Source organism: Mytilus californianus, unplaced genomic scaffold (genome assembly GCF_021869535.1).
Source record: "Mytilus californianus isolate M0D057914Y unplaced genomic scaffold, xbMytCali1.0.p SCAF_3, whole genome shotgun sequence".
NCBI lineage: Eukaryota > Metazoa > Mollusca > Bivalvia > Mytilida > Mytilidae > Mytilus > Mytilus californianus.
This window is the reverse complement of record NW_026262679.1, coordinates 98,213,469-98,229,810: the sequence shown is the minus strand read 5'-3', so window position 1 is coordinate 98,229,810 and position 16,342 is coordinate 98,213,469. Positions and strand designations below refer to the sequence as shown.

The following is a 16,342-nucleotide window of genomic DNA, read 5'->3' as shown; positions in this document are numbered from 1 at the left end:
AATTTTTCCATATATAAAGGGGCATAACTCTAGAACAGTTAGAGTGACGCTACCAAAATTCAAACTTGATCTGGATTTTGTGGTAATAAGCATTGTGTATAAGTTTCATAACATTTGGTTGAGACAAACTTAAGTTAAAGAACGGAAACCAATTTTGGGACGTACATACATACGTACGTACAGACGGACAAGGGTAAAACTTAAAACTACAGCAGGGGCATAAAAATAATTTCAAATGCCCTTATATAAGCAATTATATAGCTGGGAAATCATTAAAAGACCATTTCATCAACATTTGATTGATTGTGGGTAAGAGATGTTTTATGTTAAATCTGATCAAAATAAGCTGAAAGGTTTAGTAGTGATATAAATATGTGACATCCTATGATTGTCAATGAGACAGATACCAATCAAAACCAATATGAAGAGGACAAGAAAATATGATGATGATAGATTAGAGTTTAACCTACAGTGGCAAATATTACGAACCCTGCTTTGTACTGGACCAACAAACTGAGCAGAATTTTTAACGAACAAGTTCACAATGTCTGCAGGAAGGCATGTCAACCTACCTAGATTTTGAGCTCAACAGTCTTTCCTCTTACCACTAAAAGCTGTGAGCTTGACAAAGAAGCAGCAAATGCCAATTTTAAAGTAAAGTCTTTAATTTGACTCTGAAGGGGATCGAACGGAAGAATCTACTCTAGGCGAGCATGCTTCCACAAGACCACTGAGGCAGTCATGACCATTTGAGTTCAGTGTAAGGCCTTCAGCAATGAGCACACTCACCATACTTTTGTCCTATAAAATACTGTCCTACATTGTGGTAGCCATATTGAATGAAATTTTAGGTTCCAATGTGTCAGTCTTTTTTTGTTCTTCAAATAATTTAAGACTGTGAAGTCCAAAGGATTATGAAGGTCAAGTACACTAAACACTTACGAAATAGACACATAAAAATGGTTTGTTGAATTCAGATGTCTTTTCCTTTTTTATTGTGTAATTGGATTGCTGTCTATACCCAACATTTTTTTTTTTAATAATGTTTCACTTAGACTCTCCGATTCTTTACAGCTAATGGCAGATGGCAAATGGTGACATTAGCTTAATGGACTTTTTTTTACCAAGCTGGAATAATGAATTAACCCAACAAGTCTGGGAAGTGTGAATTGTTTGCTAATATCTGAATTATCTTTTTCAATTACAACACATTAGCTTAATGGACTTTTTTTTACCAAGCTGGAATAATGAATTAACCCAACAAATCTGGGAAATGTGAATTGTTTGCTAATATCTGAATTATCTTTTTCAATTACGACATGTACAAGTCATGGTCAGAATGTAACACAGCAGAAACTGAATTAATAATTTTAATTTAATTTCCTGAAATCAATGTCAATAACAAGTTAAAAATATCACATGTCATATACATATTGCAACACTGCTCATTTTCCATATCTCTTTTCTCATCCCTCATATAAAATACAAATACAATTGTATAGGATGAAAAAGATTTAAATCATTTCCCAATTTAGTGTACTAAGGTATCATTCTCTCCAACAATGTTTACATATGTGGCATACAATTGGCAATTTTACAGAAAATTAAGAAATGCATCTTCATAACAATTCATGACTCTGTGAAGAATATTATGTATTTTGTTTATAAAATTCATATAAATCCATGCTATTTATTCATTATGCTTACCTGAAATTTATATGAAAATATATTTTGAAAAGGTTGTCACCTAAAAATTATCCCTTAGTTAGATTGATTGATTGATTGATAGATTGGTGTTTAACACCACTTTCAACACTATTGTGCTATTTCGTGGCAGTCAGTTTTTATTGGTGGATGAAGCCAGAGTACCTTGGAGAGAACCAACGACCTTTGGTAGGAAAACTGACAATCCTAGTTAAGATTGGAGTCTAGCGCACCATGTGCGGGATTCGAACTCATAACCTCAGATACAGTAGTTTGACTACTTGGACCACTTGGCCAATGAGGCCCCTCCATTAGTTAGAAAAAAATTCGTAAGGGTTCCGCGGAACCCAGTGTCTCGCCTACTTCTGCTGTTAATCACAGGCTCAACAAAAATGAGAAAAAAAATTAATAAAAATATTCCTCTCTATACTATCTTTTGATTGTAAGTAGCTTCTGTCCAAGTTTGGAAAAATCCAGGATAGTTTATGAATCTAATAAATGTTTTAAAATAAAAACTTAAACTGCAGACTGTTATGTAATGTTAACTGGAAGAAAAACTAAGTCCATTTATAAGTAAAATACGGAAAAAATGGAACAAAATTTTAACAAAATTTCCTTTTAGATACTAGCTTTTAATCATAAAAAAGCTTCTGTCTAAGTTTGGTACAAATCCAGGATAGTTTAAGAAAGTTGTTAAAATTTTAAAAACTTTAACCACAGAGTGAATGTAATGTTAACTGGCAGAAAAACTAAGTTCATTTATAAGTAAAATACGAAAAAAATGGAATTTTTTTTTTACAAAATTTACTTCTGGATACTATCTTATGATCACAAACAAGCTTCTTTCCAAGTTTGGTACAAATCCAGGATAGTTTAAGAAAGTTATTAAAATTTCAAAAACTTTAACCACAGAGTGAATGTAATGTTTCCTGGCAGAAAAACTAAGTCCATTTATAAGTAAAATACGGAAAATTGGAATTTTTTTTTTACAAAATTTACTTCTGGATACTATCTTATGATCACAAACAAGCTTCTTTCCAAGTTTGGTACAAATCCAGGATAGTTTAAGAAAGTTATTAAAATTTCAAAAACTTTAACCACAGAGTGAATGTAATGTTTCCTGGCAGAAAAACTAAGTCCATTTATAAGTAAAATACGGTAAAAATGGAATTTTTTTTTTACAAAATTTACTTTTGAATATTATCTTATGATCATAAACAAGCTTCTGTCCAAGTTTGGTAGAAATGCAGGGTAGTTTAAGAAAGTTATTAAAATTTCAAAAACTTTAACCACAGAGTGAATATTTGTGGACGCCGCCGCCGCCGCCGACGGAATGTAGGATCGCTATGTCTCGCTTTTTCGACAAAAGTCGAAGGCTCGACAATAAAAATCTTGGACCATAAAACACATGAAAATATATATGTATTAATAGAACTATTCCAATTGTCACTAACAACGGTTTTGGAATTTTCTATATTTGCCAGAATAAATAAAATATAACTTCAACAATCAGTTTCAAATCCTTGGTCCTCCTCAACAATTTATGAAATCATCACAAAACTTCAATTACATATTTACATACACATTACCATCTTCTTAATTCTCATTCTTTTCTAAATCATTCACTCACAAGAACTCATATTTTCAAAAATTAAGTACAAAACAGAAGCATTTTTTTTTATTACTGTATTAAGTTTACATGACTGGGCATGGCTTTAACATTTAGGTAATCTAGGAATTTGCTTTTAAAGAAAAGGTTAATAGTGACACTAATTTCTAATTAATGTCATTTAAATGTATTACAAAATAAGAGGAGTGACTCACAGATAACCCCATCTTTAATTAAATGTGACGCAAGTTTATAGTTAGGTTGTCTACTTGTGAATTACATAACATATCTTTTTAGTTATGCAAATTTAGGCAAATTTAGTGGCCTTTCGGAAGGATCACTTTAAAAATACACAATGCCATACAAAGTTCATCATAAAACTCACCAAAGCACAGAGTTCCAAATAAGCAATTGTCATGAGTTGCAGTTTGTAAACAAATAACTCTTTGGTCCTGAAACTTTTCCAGTAACTTCATAGCAGCTTACATCTAGCACTCAACCAATTTATCAGTATTTGATTTCATTAAATCAATGATTAATGCCAAAAAGGTAACATTTGTTGAGACCTATTCTAATTCACAAACATAGGGAACAAATATTCTATTGCTTTGTCAAATATTGAAAACTTAATACCAGAGGCCTGTTTTTATCTGCTATATGTATTCATTGAATTGATCACTACAAATGGCTTTATTGATAATCCATTATACTACGAAGATAGACATTTAAAACCAGCACCAATACCTTTATATAGAAAAAAATTTGTGCAGGGGGCTTATTGTACTCAGTATGTTCATGAGGCATTGTGAAATCAGAGATGTGTGTGCCCTCGGTCATAAAACTTAACTCAGTGCTCGGAGTACAAAATTTGTGCTCAAAACACCAAATCCAGTATTTTGATTAGTTGATTTCTGAGCCTGAGTACGAAAATCGTGCTTGAAAGTTTTATTACCGCAAGGCCAGGAGTTGCTGATTTACAAATGTATGATACCAACATGTGATGCAAATTATTGGACAGAGATCCCAATCTGTTATGCTGATGATATAAAATATATAATTATGCAGTTTAAAAATGATCTTTGTCATGATTGAAATCATTGAATTGATTAAAGAAAAAACTTGAGATCATTTTAAAATCTAAAATGTTTAAATCATGGATTGTACAGCAAGATACAAGACATGTCCTTTATCTGGGACATCATTAATTCTAAGAGGTGCAACCCAACTTTACTTTGCCAAACCTAAGAGAAAATGAAAACTTATGATTTTTTTAAATATCAGGAAAATTTCTGTTTCATGCTGTTGTTGCTTTATAAAATAACAATGATCAGCATTTTTTAATACAGCATACAATATCAAACATTTTCCTTTAAAGCTGAATTATAAGAACAGTAAGTAAGAGATTTCCCTTTGAGACAGATAAACAATGATTATGCAGTGGTACTAATTGAACATGATAAGCTTAACTAATAACAATATGTGTTAAATGTTACACATTATTTTGTGCATTTTAAAACTATTGTGACGGCAAAATAATAATATCATCTGTTGAAAAGACATTATCCCATGAATTTAAGGCAGCAACGATTTTTTTTATTAGGTGTAAGTTTATTGCATTCTTTTTTTTCTCTACAACATTCTTGATTTTGTCTTACTTTTAATTTCAATTATAGAGAATTATTTACAGAAAGTAAAAATTTTTTGGTGACTAAAAATTATTGAGGAAAATATTGTGTGTCAAAAAATAATTTAGGTAACCAAAATATATATTTTACTGAATCTGACTGTGAGAGCAGAATAAACTATCACTCTGGAACTTTGTCCCATACTTCACAGTAACGCTTTACAGCTATTTTAAAATAAGCATTAAAGCATATTTGGATTCCAAAATTATCAGGTCAATATATATATGTCTCTTCTTTCCATCTTCTTTCCTTTCTTTTATAAAAAGAAAAGCATCAATAGTATGTGATTTTTTAGTTAATTTTCCATTACATCAGCACCAAGAAAAGAATGGAGCTCTGTGTGCAAAGCTCTGTGTAAATGTTTCACTGTCAGTTCTGCCACGCCCACCTAGTCCTTTACTTCTTTCTATTGTAACTACTGGCATCTGTACTAGTTGTACTGGTGATTTTCCATCTTTTAATGCTTGAGTCAAATTCAAAATCTGCAGAACAAAAATACTTGTTATTCATACACGCATTTAATAAATTGATATGTTAACAAAAAATTAAATTGGGTGTTAGACTACTAGGTGAAAATAATTACAACCAAAGTTAAAGATACATGAGAGGCATCTTAAATTTGCCACTATGGATGGGTGTGAAATATTATGTTAAAGTATGCAGTTCTATAGGGGGGTATTCTTATGCAAAAATGCCTTTCTCTGGGTTCCATGTTTATTTTAATTGAACAGACCTGAGTTAACACATAATTTAACTCCTTCAATATAAGTAATTCTAAATAATAATTTTTCAAGAAGCACTTTTGTAATTAAAGTGTATCTCATAAAACTGTATTTTAATATATTAATTGTTATGCATAGTATAAAAAAAGGGTGAATCAGAAGATATACTCACTTGTCCTCTCATCACAGACATCTGTTTTTCAAAAGTTCTCCTATCGAAACCTTTATCTGTCTATAAAAAGAAATTTAATTGTACAAATACTTTTGATAAGCAGATCTGTGCTTCTTTCAACTAGAGGCTCTAAAGAGCCTGTGTCGCTCACCTTGGTCTATGTGCATAATCAACAAAGGACACTCTCCAACATTGAAGACGAGAACAGAATTCATGACCAAAATCTCTGTTTTGTTGATCTTGTATTGCTGATCATTTAATCTGTATAGTATCTCTCTATCTTTTTTAGTTTTGCTCAAATTATTATTTTCAAGATATAATGCAACAAGAATGTGTCCAGAGTACATGGATGCCCCACTTGCACTATCAATTTCTATGTTCAGTGGACCTTGAAATTGGGCAAAAACTCTAATTTGGCATTCAAATTAGAAAGATCGTATTATAAGGAACATGTGTACTAAGTTTCAAATTGACTGGACTTCAACTTCATCAAAAACTACCTTGACCAAAAACTTTAACCTGCCCACTCACACAATCATTTTCTATGTTCAGTGGACCTTGAAATTGGGGTAAAAACTCTAATTTGGCATTAGAATTAGAAAGATCATAATAGGGAAAATGTGTACTAAGTTTCAAGTTGATTGGAATACAACTTCATCAAAAACTACCTTGACCAAAAATTTTAAGCTGAAGTGGGACAGACAGACGGACGAACTGCCGCACAGACCAAAAAACATAATGCCCATAGGTGGGACATAAAAATGCAAAAAATTGGTAAAAATCATCATCAAAGAGCAATAACTCTTATAATGAATCAACTGACAATTTTCAACCATGTTAGACTTATTTGTAGAACTTGTCTTGCTGATCATTTTTGCAATTTACAGTTTCTCTCTATCTATTATAATTTTCAAGATAATAGGTAAAATTGGAAAAATAAATGGGGAATGTGTCCATGGGGCACAGATGATGCCCTCGCTTGCATATCATATAAAGTTATAAAGGGACATTACTGAAGAACGGTAAAAGTGACTCTACCCAAATTTGTACTTGATCTGAGTTTTGTGGTGATAAGTATTGTGTATAAGTTTCATATCATTTGGATGAGGCAAACTTAAGTTAGAGAACGGAAACGAAAAATTCGGCAATGTTTCCCTTTGTAAAGGAGCATAACTCAAGAACTGTAAAAGTGACACCACCAAAATTTATACTTGATCTGTATTTAGTAGTAATAAGCATTGTGTATAAGTTTCATAACATTTGGTTGAGGCTAACTTAAGAAAGAGAACAGAAACAAAAAATTCAGCAATTTTCCCATTTGTGAAGGGGCATAACTCTAGAACAGTTAAAGTTACACCACCAAAATTCAAACTTGATCTGTATTTTGTGGTAATAAGCATTGTGTATAAGTTTCATAACATTTGAGGCAAACTAAAGTAAGAGAACAGAAATGAAAAATTCAGCAATTTTCCAATTTGTGAAGGGGCATAACTCTAGAACGGTCAAAGTGGTACAAAAATGTACCACCAAAATTCAAACTTGATTTGTATTTTGTGGTAATAAGCATTGTGTATAAGTTTTATAACATTTGGTTGAGGCAAACTAAAGTTAGGGAATGGAAACCAATTTTGGGACGTACGGACGGACAAGGGTAAAACTTAATGCCCCCTCCGTTACGGCGGGAGCATAAAAATAGTAGAATTAATCATTTAAGGGCAATAATTCCAATAAGGAGTCGTCAGAAGATTTCCTCCATGTCTTATTGATCATTTTTGCTTATTAAAGTTTCTATCTATCTATTATAATTTTTAAGATATAAGTCAAAAACGTAAAAAATTGGTAAAAATTGTCATGAAAGGACAATAACTTTAAAAAGAGTCGTCTGACAATTTCGACCATTGGACTCATTTGTAGAACTTGTCTTGCTGATCATTTTTGCATTTTCAAGTTAATCTATTATACTTTTGAAGATAATAAGCAAAAATAAAATGCTCCGCAGGGCGCAGTTTGATACGACCGCAGAGGTCGAACCCTGAACAGTTGGGGGAAGTATGGACACAACATTCAAGCTTGATACAGCTTTGGATTTGGATTGTGATTAAATATTTGACACAGCATAGGTTTCTAACACAGATTGAATGTGGTCTAAGAACTTAAAAATTTTAAATTGGACATTCACCTATTATGGTCCAATATCCAAAATCTAAATACATGGTTAGATTCAGCATATCAAAGAACCCCAAGAATTCAATTTTTGATGAAATCAAACAAAGTTTAATTTTGGACCCTTTTGACCTCAATGTGGACAAAGTTGATAACGGGGCCCAAAAATCAAAAATCTAAATACATGGTTAGATTCAGCATATCAAAGAACCCCATATATTCAATTTTTGTTGAAATCAAACAAAGTTTAATTTTGGACCCCGATTTGGATCAACTTGAAAACTGGGCCCATAATCAAAAATCTAAATACATGTTTAGATTCAGCATATCAAAGAACCCTAAGAATTCAATTTTTGTTAAAATCAAACTAAGTTTAATTTTGGACCTTTGGGACCTTAATGTAGACCAATTTGAAAACGGAACCAAAAATTAAGAATCTAAATACACGGTTAGATACGGCATATCAAAGAACCCCAATAATTCAATTTTTGATGAAATCAAACAAAGTTTAATTTTGGACCCTTTTGACCTCAATGTGGACAAAGTTGATAACGGGGCCCAAAAATCAAAAATCTAAATACATGGTTAGATTCAGCATATCAAAGAACCCCATATATTCAATTTTTGTTGAAATCAAACAAAGTTCAATTTTGGACCCCGATTTGGACCAACTTGAAAACTGGGCCCATATTCAAAAATCTAAATACATGTTTAGATTCAGCATATCAAAGAACCCTAAGAATTCAATTTTTGTTAAAATCAAACTAAGTTTAATTTTGGACCCTTTGGACCTTAATGTAGACCAATTTGAAAACGGAACCAAAATTTAAGAATCTAAATACACAGTTAGATTCGGCATATCAAAGAACCCCAATAATTCAATTTTTGATGAAATCAAACAAAGTTTAATTTTGGACCCTTTGGACCTCAATGTGGACCAATTTAAAAACGGGGCCCAAAATCCAAAAACTAAATACACGGTTAGATTCAGCATATTAAAGAACCCCATGAAATCAAGAATAAAACCCCATTGAAATTGGTCAAGAAATAAGCAATTTATAGGAAGTATCTTCTTTTGCACAATCCTGTGCTATTAAATATTTCTTGTTATTGCGCAATACTGTACAATTGACAATTTCTTGCTATTGCGCAATATTGTGCTATTGGATATTTCTTGCTATTGCGCAATACTGTGCAATTGAAGATTTCTTGCTATTGCGCAATACTGTGCAATTGAAGATTTCTTGCTATTGTGCAATACTGTGCAATTGAAAATTTCTTGCTATTGCACAATACTTATTATATAATAATTTACACATCCTGTTTGGTGTGTATCTCCTACCATATCATTATTATTTGATTTTAAATATAAATCAGAAATAACCAACTTAAAATGGAAAATTTTAAAAGAAACAAAAAAGGAAAAAAAGAAAAAAAAGGAAAAAAAAAATAAATCCCACCCCAAAATTTTTTGAACCCCCATTATGATTCATCACCCCCAAACTCAATCCCAGCCTTCCCTTTGTGGTATGGTACCTTGCAGTACAATTTCAGAGAGATCCATACACTTGAACACAAGTTATTGTCTGGAAACTAGAAAAAAATGTGTTTTTTGGCCCCTTTTTGGCCCCAAATTCCTAAACGTTTAGGGCAATTACCCCCAAACTCAAACCCAGCTTTCCCTTTGTGATATGGAACCTTGTAGTACAATTTCAGAAAGATCCATACACTTACACACAAGTTATTGTCATGAAACTAGAAAAATGCTTGTTTTTTGCCCCTTTTTTGGCCCCTAATTCCTAAAATTTGGAGGCAATTACCCCCAAAATCAATCCCAGCATTCCTTTAGTGATATGGAACCTTGTGGTACAATGTCAGAGAGATCCATACACTAACACACAAGTTATGTCTGGAAGTTACAAAAATGCTTATTTTTGGCCCCTTTTTGGCCCCTAATTCCTTTACTGTTATTACCATAACCCCCAAAATCAATCCCAACCTTCCTTTTGTGGTATTGAACCTTGTGGTAAAATTTCATAAAGATCCATTCACTTAAACTAAAGTTAGAGTGCGAAAACCAATGTGTCTTCGGACGACGACGACGCCGGACGACGACGACGCCAACGTCATACCAATATACTACCACAAAAATTTTTTTGCGGTCGTATAATGAAAAAAATTTGGTAAAATTTGTCATTTAAAGGCAATAACTCCTACAAGAAGTCGTCTGACAGTTTTGACGTATATGAACAACTGGTAGAGCTCAACATTCTGAACATTTCTGCTCCTGTCATATTTTCTCTATTTATAACAGTTTTCAAAATAATAGACAAACTTTGCATTTTACCCCTATATTCTATTTTTAGCCATGTCAGCCATCTTGGTTGGCAGGCAGGGTCATCGGACATATTTTTTAAACTAAATACCCCAATGATGATTGTGGCCAAGATTAGTTAAATTTGGTTCAGAAGTTTCAGAGGAGAAGATTTTTGTAAAAGTTAACAGACAAAAAAGACAACGCCAAGTGATGAGAAAAGCTCACTTAGCCCTCTGGGCCAGGTGAGCCTACTAGAGGCTCCAAGAAGCCTGTGTCGCTCACTTGATATTTTTGTTTACAATTGATGCATGAAATAATGCAACCATTATACTTTTGCTTTAGTTTCAGAGATATAAGCCAAAAACTGCATTTTACCCCTATGTTCTATTTTTAGCCATGTAATCCATGTTCGTTGGCAGGCGGGGTCATCGGACACATTTTTTAAACTAGATACCCTAATGATGATTGTGGCCAAGATGGTTAAATTTGTCTCAGTAGTTTAAGAGAACATTTCAAAATAAAATGCTTCGCTGGGGCGCAGCTTGATACGACCGCAGAGGTCAAACCCTGAACAGTTGGGGCAAGTATGGACACAACATTCAAGCTTGATACAGCTCTGAATTTGGATTGTTATTAAATATTTGACACAGCATAGGTTTCTGACACAGAAAGAATGTGATCTAAGAACTTGAATTTTTTTAATTTACCTATTATGGTCCAATGTCCAAAATCAAAATACATGGTTAGATTCAGCATATCAAAGAACCCCATATATTCAATTTTTGTTAAAATCAAACAAAGTTTAATTTTGGACCCCAACTTGGACAAACTTGAAAACTGGGCCCATAATCAAAAATCTAAACACATGTTTAGATTCAGCACATCAAAGAACCCCAAGAATTCAATTTTTGCTAAAATCAAACTAAGTTTAATTTTGGACCCTTTGGACCTTAATGTAGACCAATTTAAAAAACGGGACTTAAAATTAAAAATCTAAATACACGGTTAGATTCGGCATATCAAAGAACCCCAATAATTCAATTTTTGATGAAATCAAACAAAGTTTAATTTTGGACCCTTTTGACCTCAATATGAACCAATTTGATAGAGGGGCCCACAAATCAAAAATCTAAATACATGGTTAGATTCAGCATATCAAAGAACCCCATATATTCAATTTTTGTTAAAATCAAACAAAGTTTAATTTTGGACCCCAACTTGGACAAACTTGAAAACTGGGCCCATAATCAAAAATCTAAACACATGTTTAGATTCAGCATATCAAAGAACCCAAAGAATTCAATTTTTGTTAAAATCAAACTAAGTTTAATTTTGGACCCTTTGGACCTCAATGAAGACCAATTTAAAAAACGGGACCCAAATTAAAATCTTAATACACGGTTAGATTCGGCATATCAAAGAACCCCAATAATTCAATTTTTGATGAAATCAAACAAAGTTTAATTTTGGACCCTTTTGACCTCAATTTTTGCTAAAATCAAACAAAGTTTAATTTTGGACCCCAATTTGGACCAACTTGAAAACTGGGCCCATAATCAAAAATCTAAATACATGTTTAGATTCAGCATATCAAAGAACCCCATATATTCAATTTTTGTTGAAATCAAACAAAGTTTAAATACTGGACCCTATCTTGGACCAACTTGAAAACTGGGCCCATAATCAAAAATCTAAACACATGTTTAGATTCAGCATATCAAAGAACCCCAAGAATTCATTTTTTGTTAAAATCAAACTAAGTTTAATTTTGGACCCTTTGGACCTTAATGTAGACCAATTTAAAAAACAGGACCCAAAATTAAAAATCTAAATACACGGTTAGATTTGGAATATCAAAGAGCCCCAATAATTCAATTTTAGATGAAATCAAACAAAGTTTAATTTTGGACCCTTTTGACCTCAATATGAACCAATTTGATAACGGGGTCCACAAATCAAAAATCTAAATACATGGTTAGATTCAGCATATCAAAAAACCTCATATATTCAATTTTTGCTAAAATAAAACAAAGTTTAATTTTGGACCCCAATTTGGACCAACTTGAAAACTGGGCCCATAATCAAAAATCTAAATACATGTTTAGATTCAGCATATCAAAGAACCCCATATATTCAATTTTTGTTGAAATCAAACAAAGTTTAAATACTGGACCCTATCTTGGACCAACTTGAAAACTGGGCCCATAATCAAAAATCTAAACACATGTTTAGATTCAGCATATCAAAGAACCCCAAGAATTCAATTTTTGTTAAAATCAAACTAAGTTTAATTTTGGACCCTTTGGACCTTAATGTAGACCAATTTAAAAAACAGGACCCAAAATTAAAAATCTAAATACACGGTTAGATTTGGAATATCAAAGAGCCCCAATAATTCAATTTTAGATGAAATCAAACAAAGTTTAATTTTGGACCCTTTTGACCTCAATATGAACCAATTTGATAACGGGGTCCACAAATCAAAAATCTAAATACATGGTTAGATTCAGCATATCAAAAAACCTCATATATTCAATTTTTGCTAAAATCAAACAAAGTTTAATTTTGGACCCTTTGGACCTTAATGTAGACTATTTTGAAAACTGGACCCAAAATTAAAAATCTGAATACACTGTTAGATTCAGCATAACAAATAAATAAATGTGATCAAAGATTTTACAAATCTAATGCGCCATACTGTGCAATTAAAGATTACTTCTTGAAATTTTTCAATATTTGAAATTTGAAAAAAAAATAATATTTGAAGAATAATTCTTTTTAATTTCTGAAATCTGAAATGAGAAAAAATTGACCCCCCACAATTTCTTTTTATCCCCCCCTTTTTTCCCCAAAAAAATTCTTTCCCTCAAGATATGGTCATAATCTCAATGCAAATTTCCAATGGAGTTGGCAACCATAATTACCCATTTAAATTTACAATAGTGCTAACTTAATCTATTTTATAATAGAATTAATAAAAATATAGTGTCAAATCTTTCATATGGATTTTTTTGTAAAAAAAAATGATGCAACATTTGCAGATATTTTTACTGGTCTTCCCTTATAAATATGCATTTCTTTAAACATAATTTAAAAGCAGTGTAAGGGAAGTAACCAAAACGTTGTATTTGGATTACCTCCCTTACACTGTTTTAAATTATCTTTATTGTTCATTAACCATTACTTTATACATAATTTAAAAGCAGTGCAAGGGAGATAATTTCAATGATGTATTTGATTTATCTCCCTTACACTGCTTTAAATTATGTTTTGTACTAAAGTATTTGTCCATTAACCAGGACAACCTTGTCTTTCCCCCTTTTTTGCCCCTAATTCCTAAACGGTTTGAGCCATAACCCCCCAAAGCAAATCCTAACCATCCCTTTGTGGTATGGAAACTTGTAGTATAATTTCAGAGAGATCCATACACCGTTCCACAGTTATTGTCTGGAAACTAGAAAATGCTTGTTTTTGGCCCCTAATTCCTTAACTGTTGGTACCATAACCCCCAAAATCAATCCCAACCTTCCTTTTGCGGTATTTAACCTTATGGTAAAATTTCAAAAAGATCCATTCACTTAAACTTAAGTTAGAGTGCGAAAACCAATGTGTCTTCGGACGACGACGACGACGACGCCAACGTCATACCAATATACGACCACAAAATTTTTTTGCGGTCGTATAAAAATTGTTAAAAATTGACTTTAAAGGGCAACAACTCCTTAAGGGATCAATTGACCATTTTGGTCATGTTGAATTATTTGTAGATCTTACTTTGCTGAACATTATTGCTGTTTAAAGTTTATCTCTATCTATAATAATATTCAAAATAATAAAACCAAAAAATGCATAATTTCCTTAAAATTACCAATTAAGGGGCAGCAACCCAACAAATGGTTGTCTGATTCGTATGCAAATTTCAGGGCAGATAGATCTTGACCTGATGAACAAATCTATACTGTCAGATTTGCTCTAAATGCTTTGATTTCAGAGATATAAGCCAAAATCTACATTTTACCCCTATGTTCTGTTTTTAGCCATGGCGTCCATCCTGGTTGGCGGACCGGGTCATCAGACACATTTTAAAACTAGATACCCAAATGATGATTGTGGCCAAGTTTGGTTAAATTTGGTTCAGTAGTTTCAGAGGAGAAGATTTTTGTAAAAGTTTACGGACGACGGTCGCCAAGTGATGAGAAAAGCTCACTTGGCCCTTTGGGCCAGGTGAGCTAAAAATGCATAATTTCCTTAAAATTACCAATTCAGGGTCAGCAACCCATCAAATGGTTGTCTGATTCGTATGCAAATTTCAGGGCAGATAGATCTTGACCTGATCAACAAATTTATACTGTCAGATTTGCTCTAAATGCTTTGATTTCAGAGATATAAGCCAAAATCTACATTTTACCCCTATGTTCTGTTTTTTACCATGGCGGCCATCTTGGTTGGAGGGCCGGGTCATCAGACACATTTTTAAAACTAGATACCCAAATGATGATTGTGGCCAAGTTTGGATAAAATTTGGTTCAGTAGTTTCAGAGGAGAAGATTTTTGTAAAAGTTAACGGACGACGGACGCCAAGTGATGAGAAAAGCTCACTTGGCCCATTGGGCCAGGTGAGCTAAAAATTAATAATGCAGGTTTTGAAAATTGCATTTTTTAAACAAGTTAAGATATAATTTATTGTTTAAGTGTTATTGGTACAGCTCATAGAGATGAAAGACTATTCATACAAATGATATATAGCTAACTGCTTGTTTTCAAGGTGTTACAAAAAAATCATTTAAACAAGGACATATAATTTGGATGACTGTATTTTCATAATACTATCTCATGTGACTTTACTCTTCGACCTTATCTTGCACTCGAAAAGTGGATGTGGTGTACATGTAGATGATACAAAGATCCTATGTTTTACGGAGATATAGCACAAGCAGAAATGATTTTCAAATTCTTTTTCATTTTCTCTTTTTTTTTTTAACAAATACAACTTCATTTAAATAAGAATTAAAACAGTAAAAATGTCCTCTTTGATGCAAAATCTGAACAATTTCAAAAGTAAATCAATCTGAAGTTGGTGTCAAAGTCTAATGAAACCTGTCAGATGTAAAACACAAAATATTGATGGTATATGGGTTAGCAACACCCAGGGCTATGGGTTTTTTAACGACGTGCGTTTAACCAATCAAAATCCAAGAAATATACTAAGCCGGTGATAAATGCTTGTTACTACCATTCCACATACAAAATTTTGTTGAAATGTCAGAAATATCTACTGATTACATAATCTTGAAAACTTAACCTTACAATTGGAGCATAAAAATGGGATCATGGTCAGATGACAATAACTGTCTGAAATTTTTGGCTAACAATGGTGAAAGTGGGAATAAGTAATATAGGTATTTGTAACTGTTCATGCAGTGGCTGTCGCCAAACCACTTGAAAAGTCATACTTATGTCTGACCGAATGAACTTTTTATTGCAAATAATACAATAAAAGCCAACCTTAAAGAGTTCATACAAATCATCCACTAAGTCTTCTACAAATGTCATATCTGATAGTTGTGGTAATACTAAGTCTTTGATTTCATCTGAAAATGGAATCTTTGCCTGTGGTAGCCATGCCCAATGATATGGATCTGAAATCATAACAATAGTTTGTAAGCTGAAATTAATATTAAACATACTAGCATGTGCCGTATTCTTCACAGGATATGTTGAGAGCTTTAAAACTAAACTTTTAGTAAAAATAGAATAAGGGTTGTTCCATTAAAACATACATGGGACCTAGAGAAGGCACTTTGAAATCTCAACTATGGGTGTGTGTCAAGTACAATATCTTTTTAGTTGAATTTTAAATTTGCCTCTTTAAGTGGTTACCGAATCGTGAAAGTATTTTCCTTTAGTGCCATGTATGTTTAAATGGAACCAACCCTAGGTTATCTAGTGATCACAGATACCCCCATTTAC

The 16,342-nt window shown here is 32.5% G+C and overlaps 1 protein-coding gene and 1 long non-coding RNA gene across 3 annotated transcripts in view; one reads left to right on the top strand and one right to left on the bottom strand.

Moving 5' to 3' along the window:
- The window catches only part of LOC127733329 (uncharacterized), a 166,241-nt gene that overhangs the window by 73,996 nt on the left and 75,903 nt on the right, over positions 1-16,342 (top strand). The gene's annotated exons all lie outside the window — the stretch shown is intronic.
- The window catches only part of LOC127733306 (phosphatidylinositol 4-kinase type 2-alpha-like), a 45,515-nt gene continuing 30,529 nt past the window's right edge, over positions 1,357-16,342 (bottom strand). For both annotated transcript variants that reach the window (XM_052242675.1, XM_052242676.1), the window contains exons 7-9: positions 15,878-16,011; positions 5,893-5,952; positions 1,357-5,480 (exon numbers count right to left, since the gene is read on the bottom strand). In XM_052242675.1, coding sequence (XP_052098635.1) covers positions 5,310-5,480; positions 5,893-5,952; positions 15,878-16,011 — 365 coding nt within the window. In that variant the 3' untranslated portion in view covers positions 1,357-5,309. The remainder of the gene's footprint in view (positions 5,481-5,892; positions 5,953-15,877; positions 16,012-16,342) is intronic.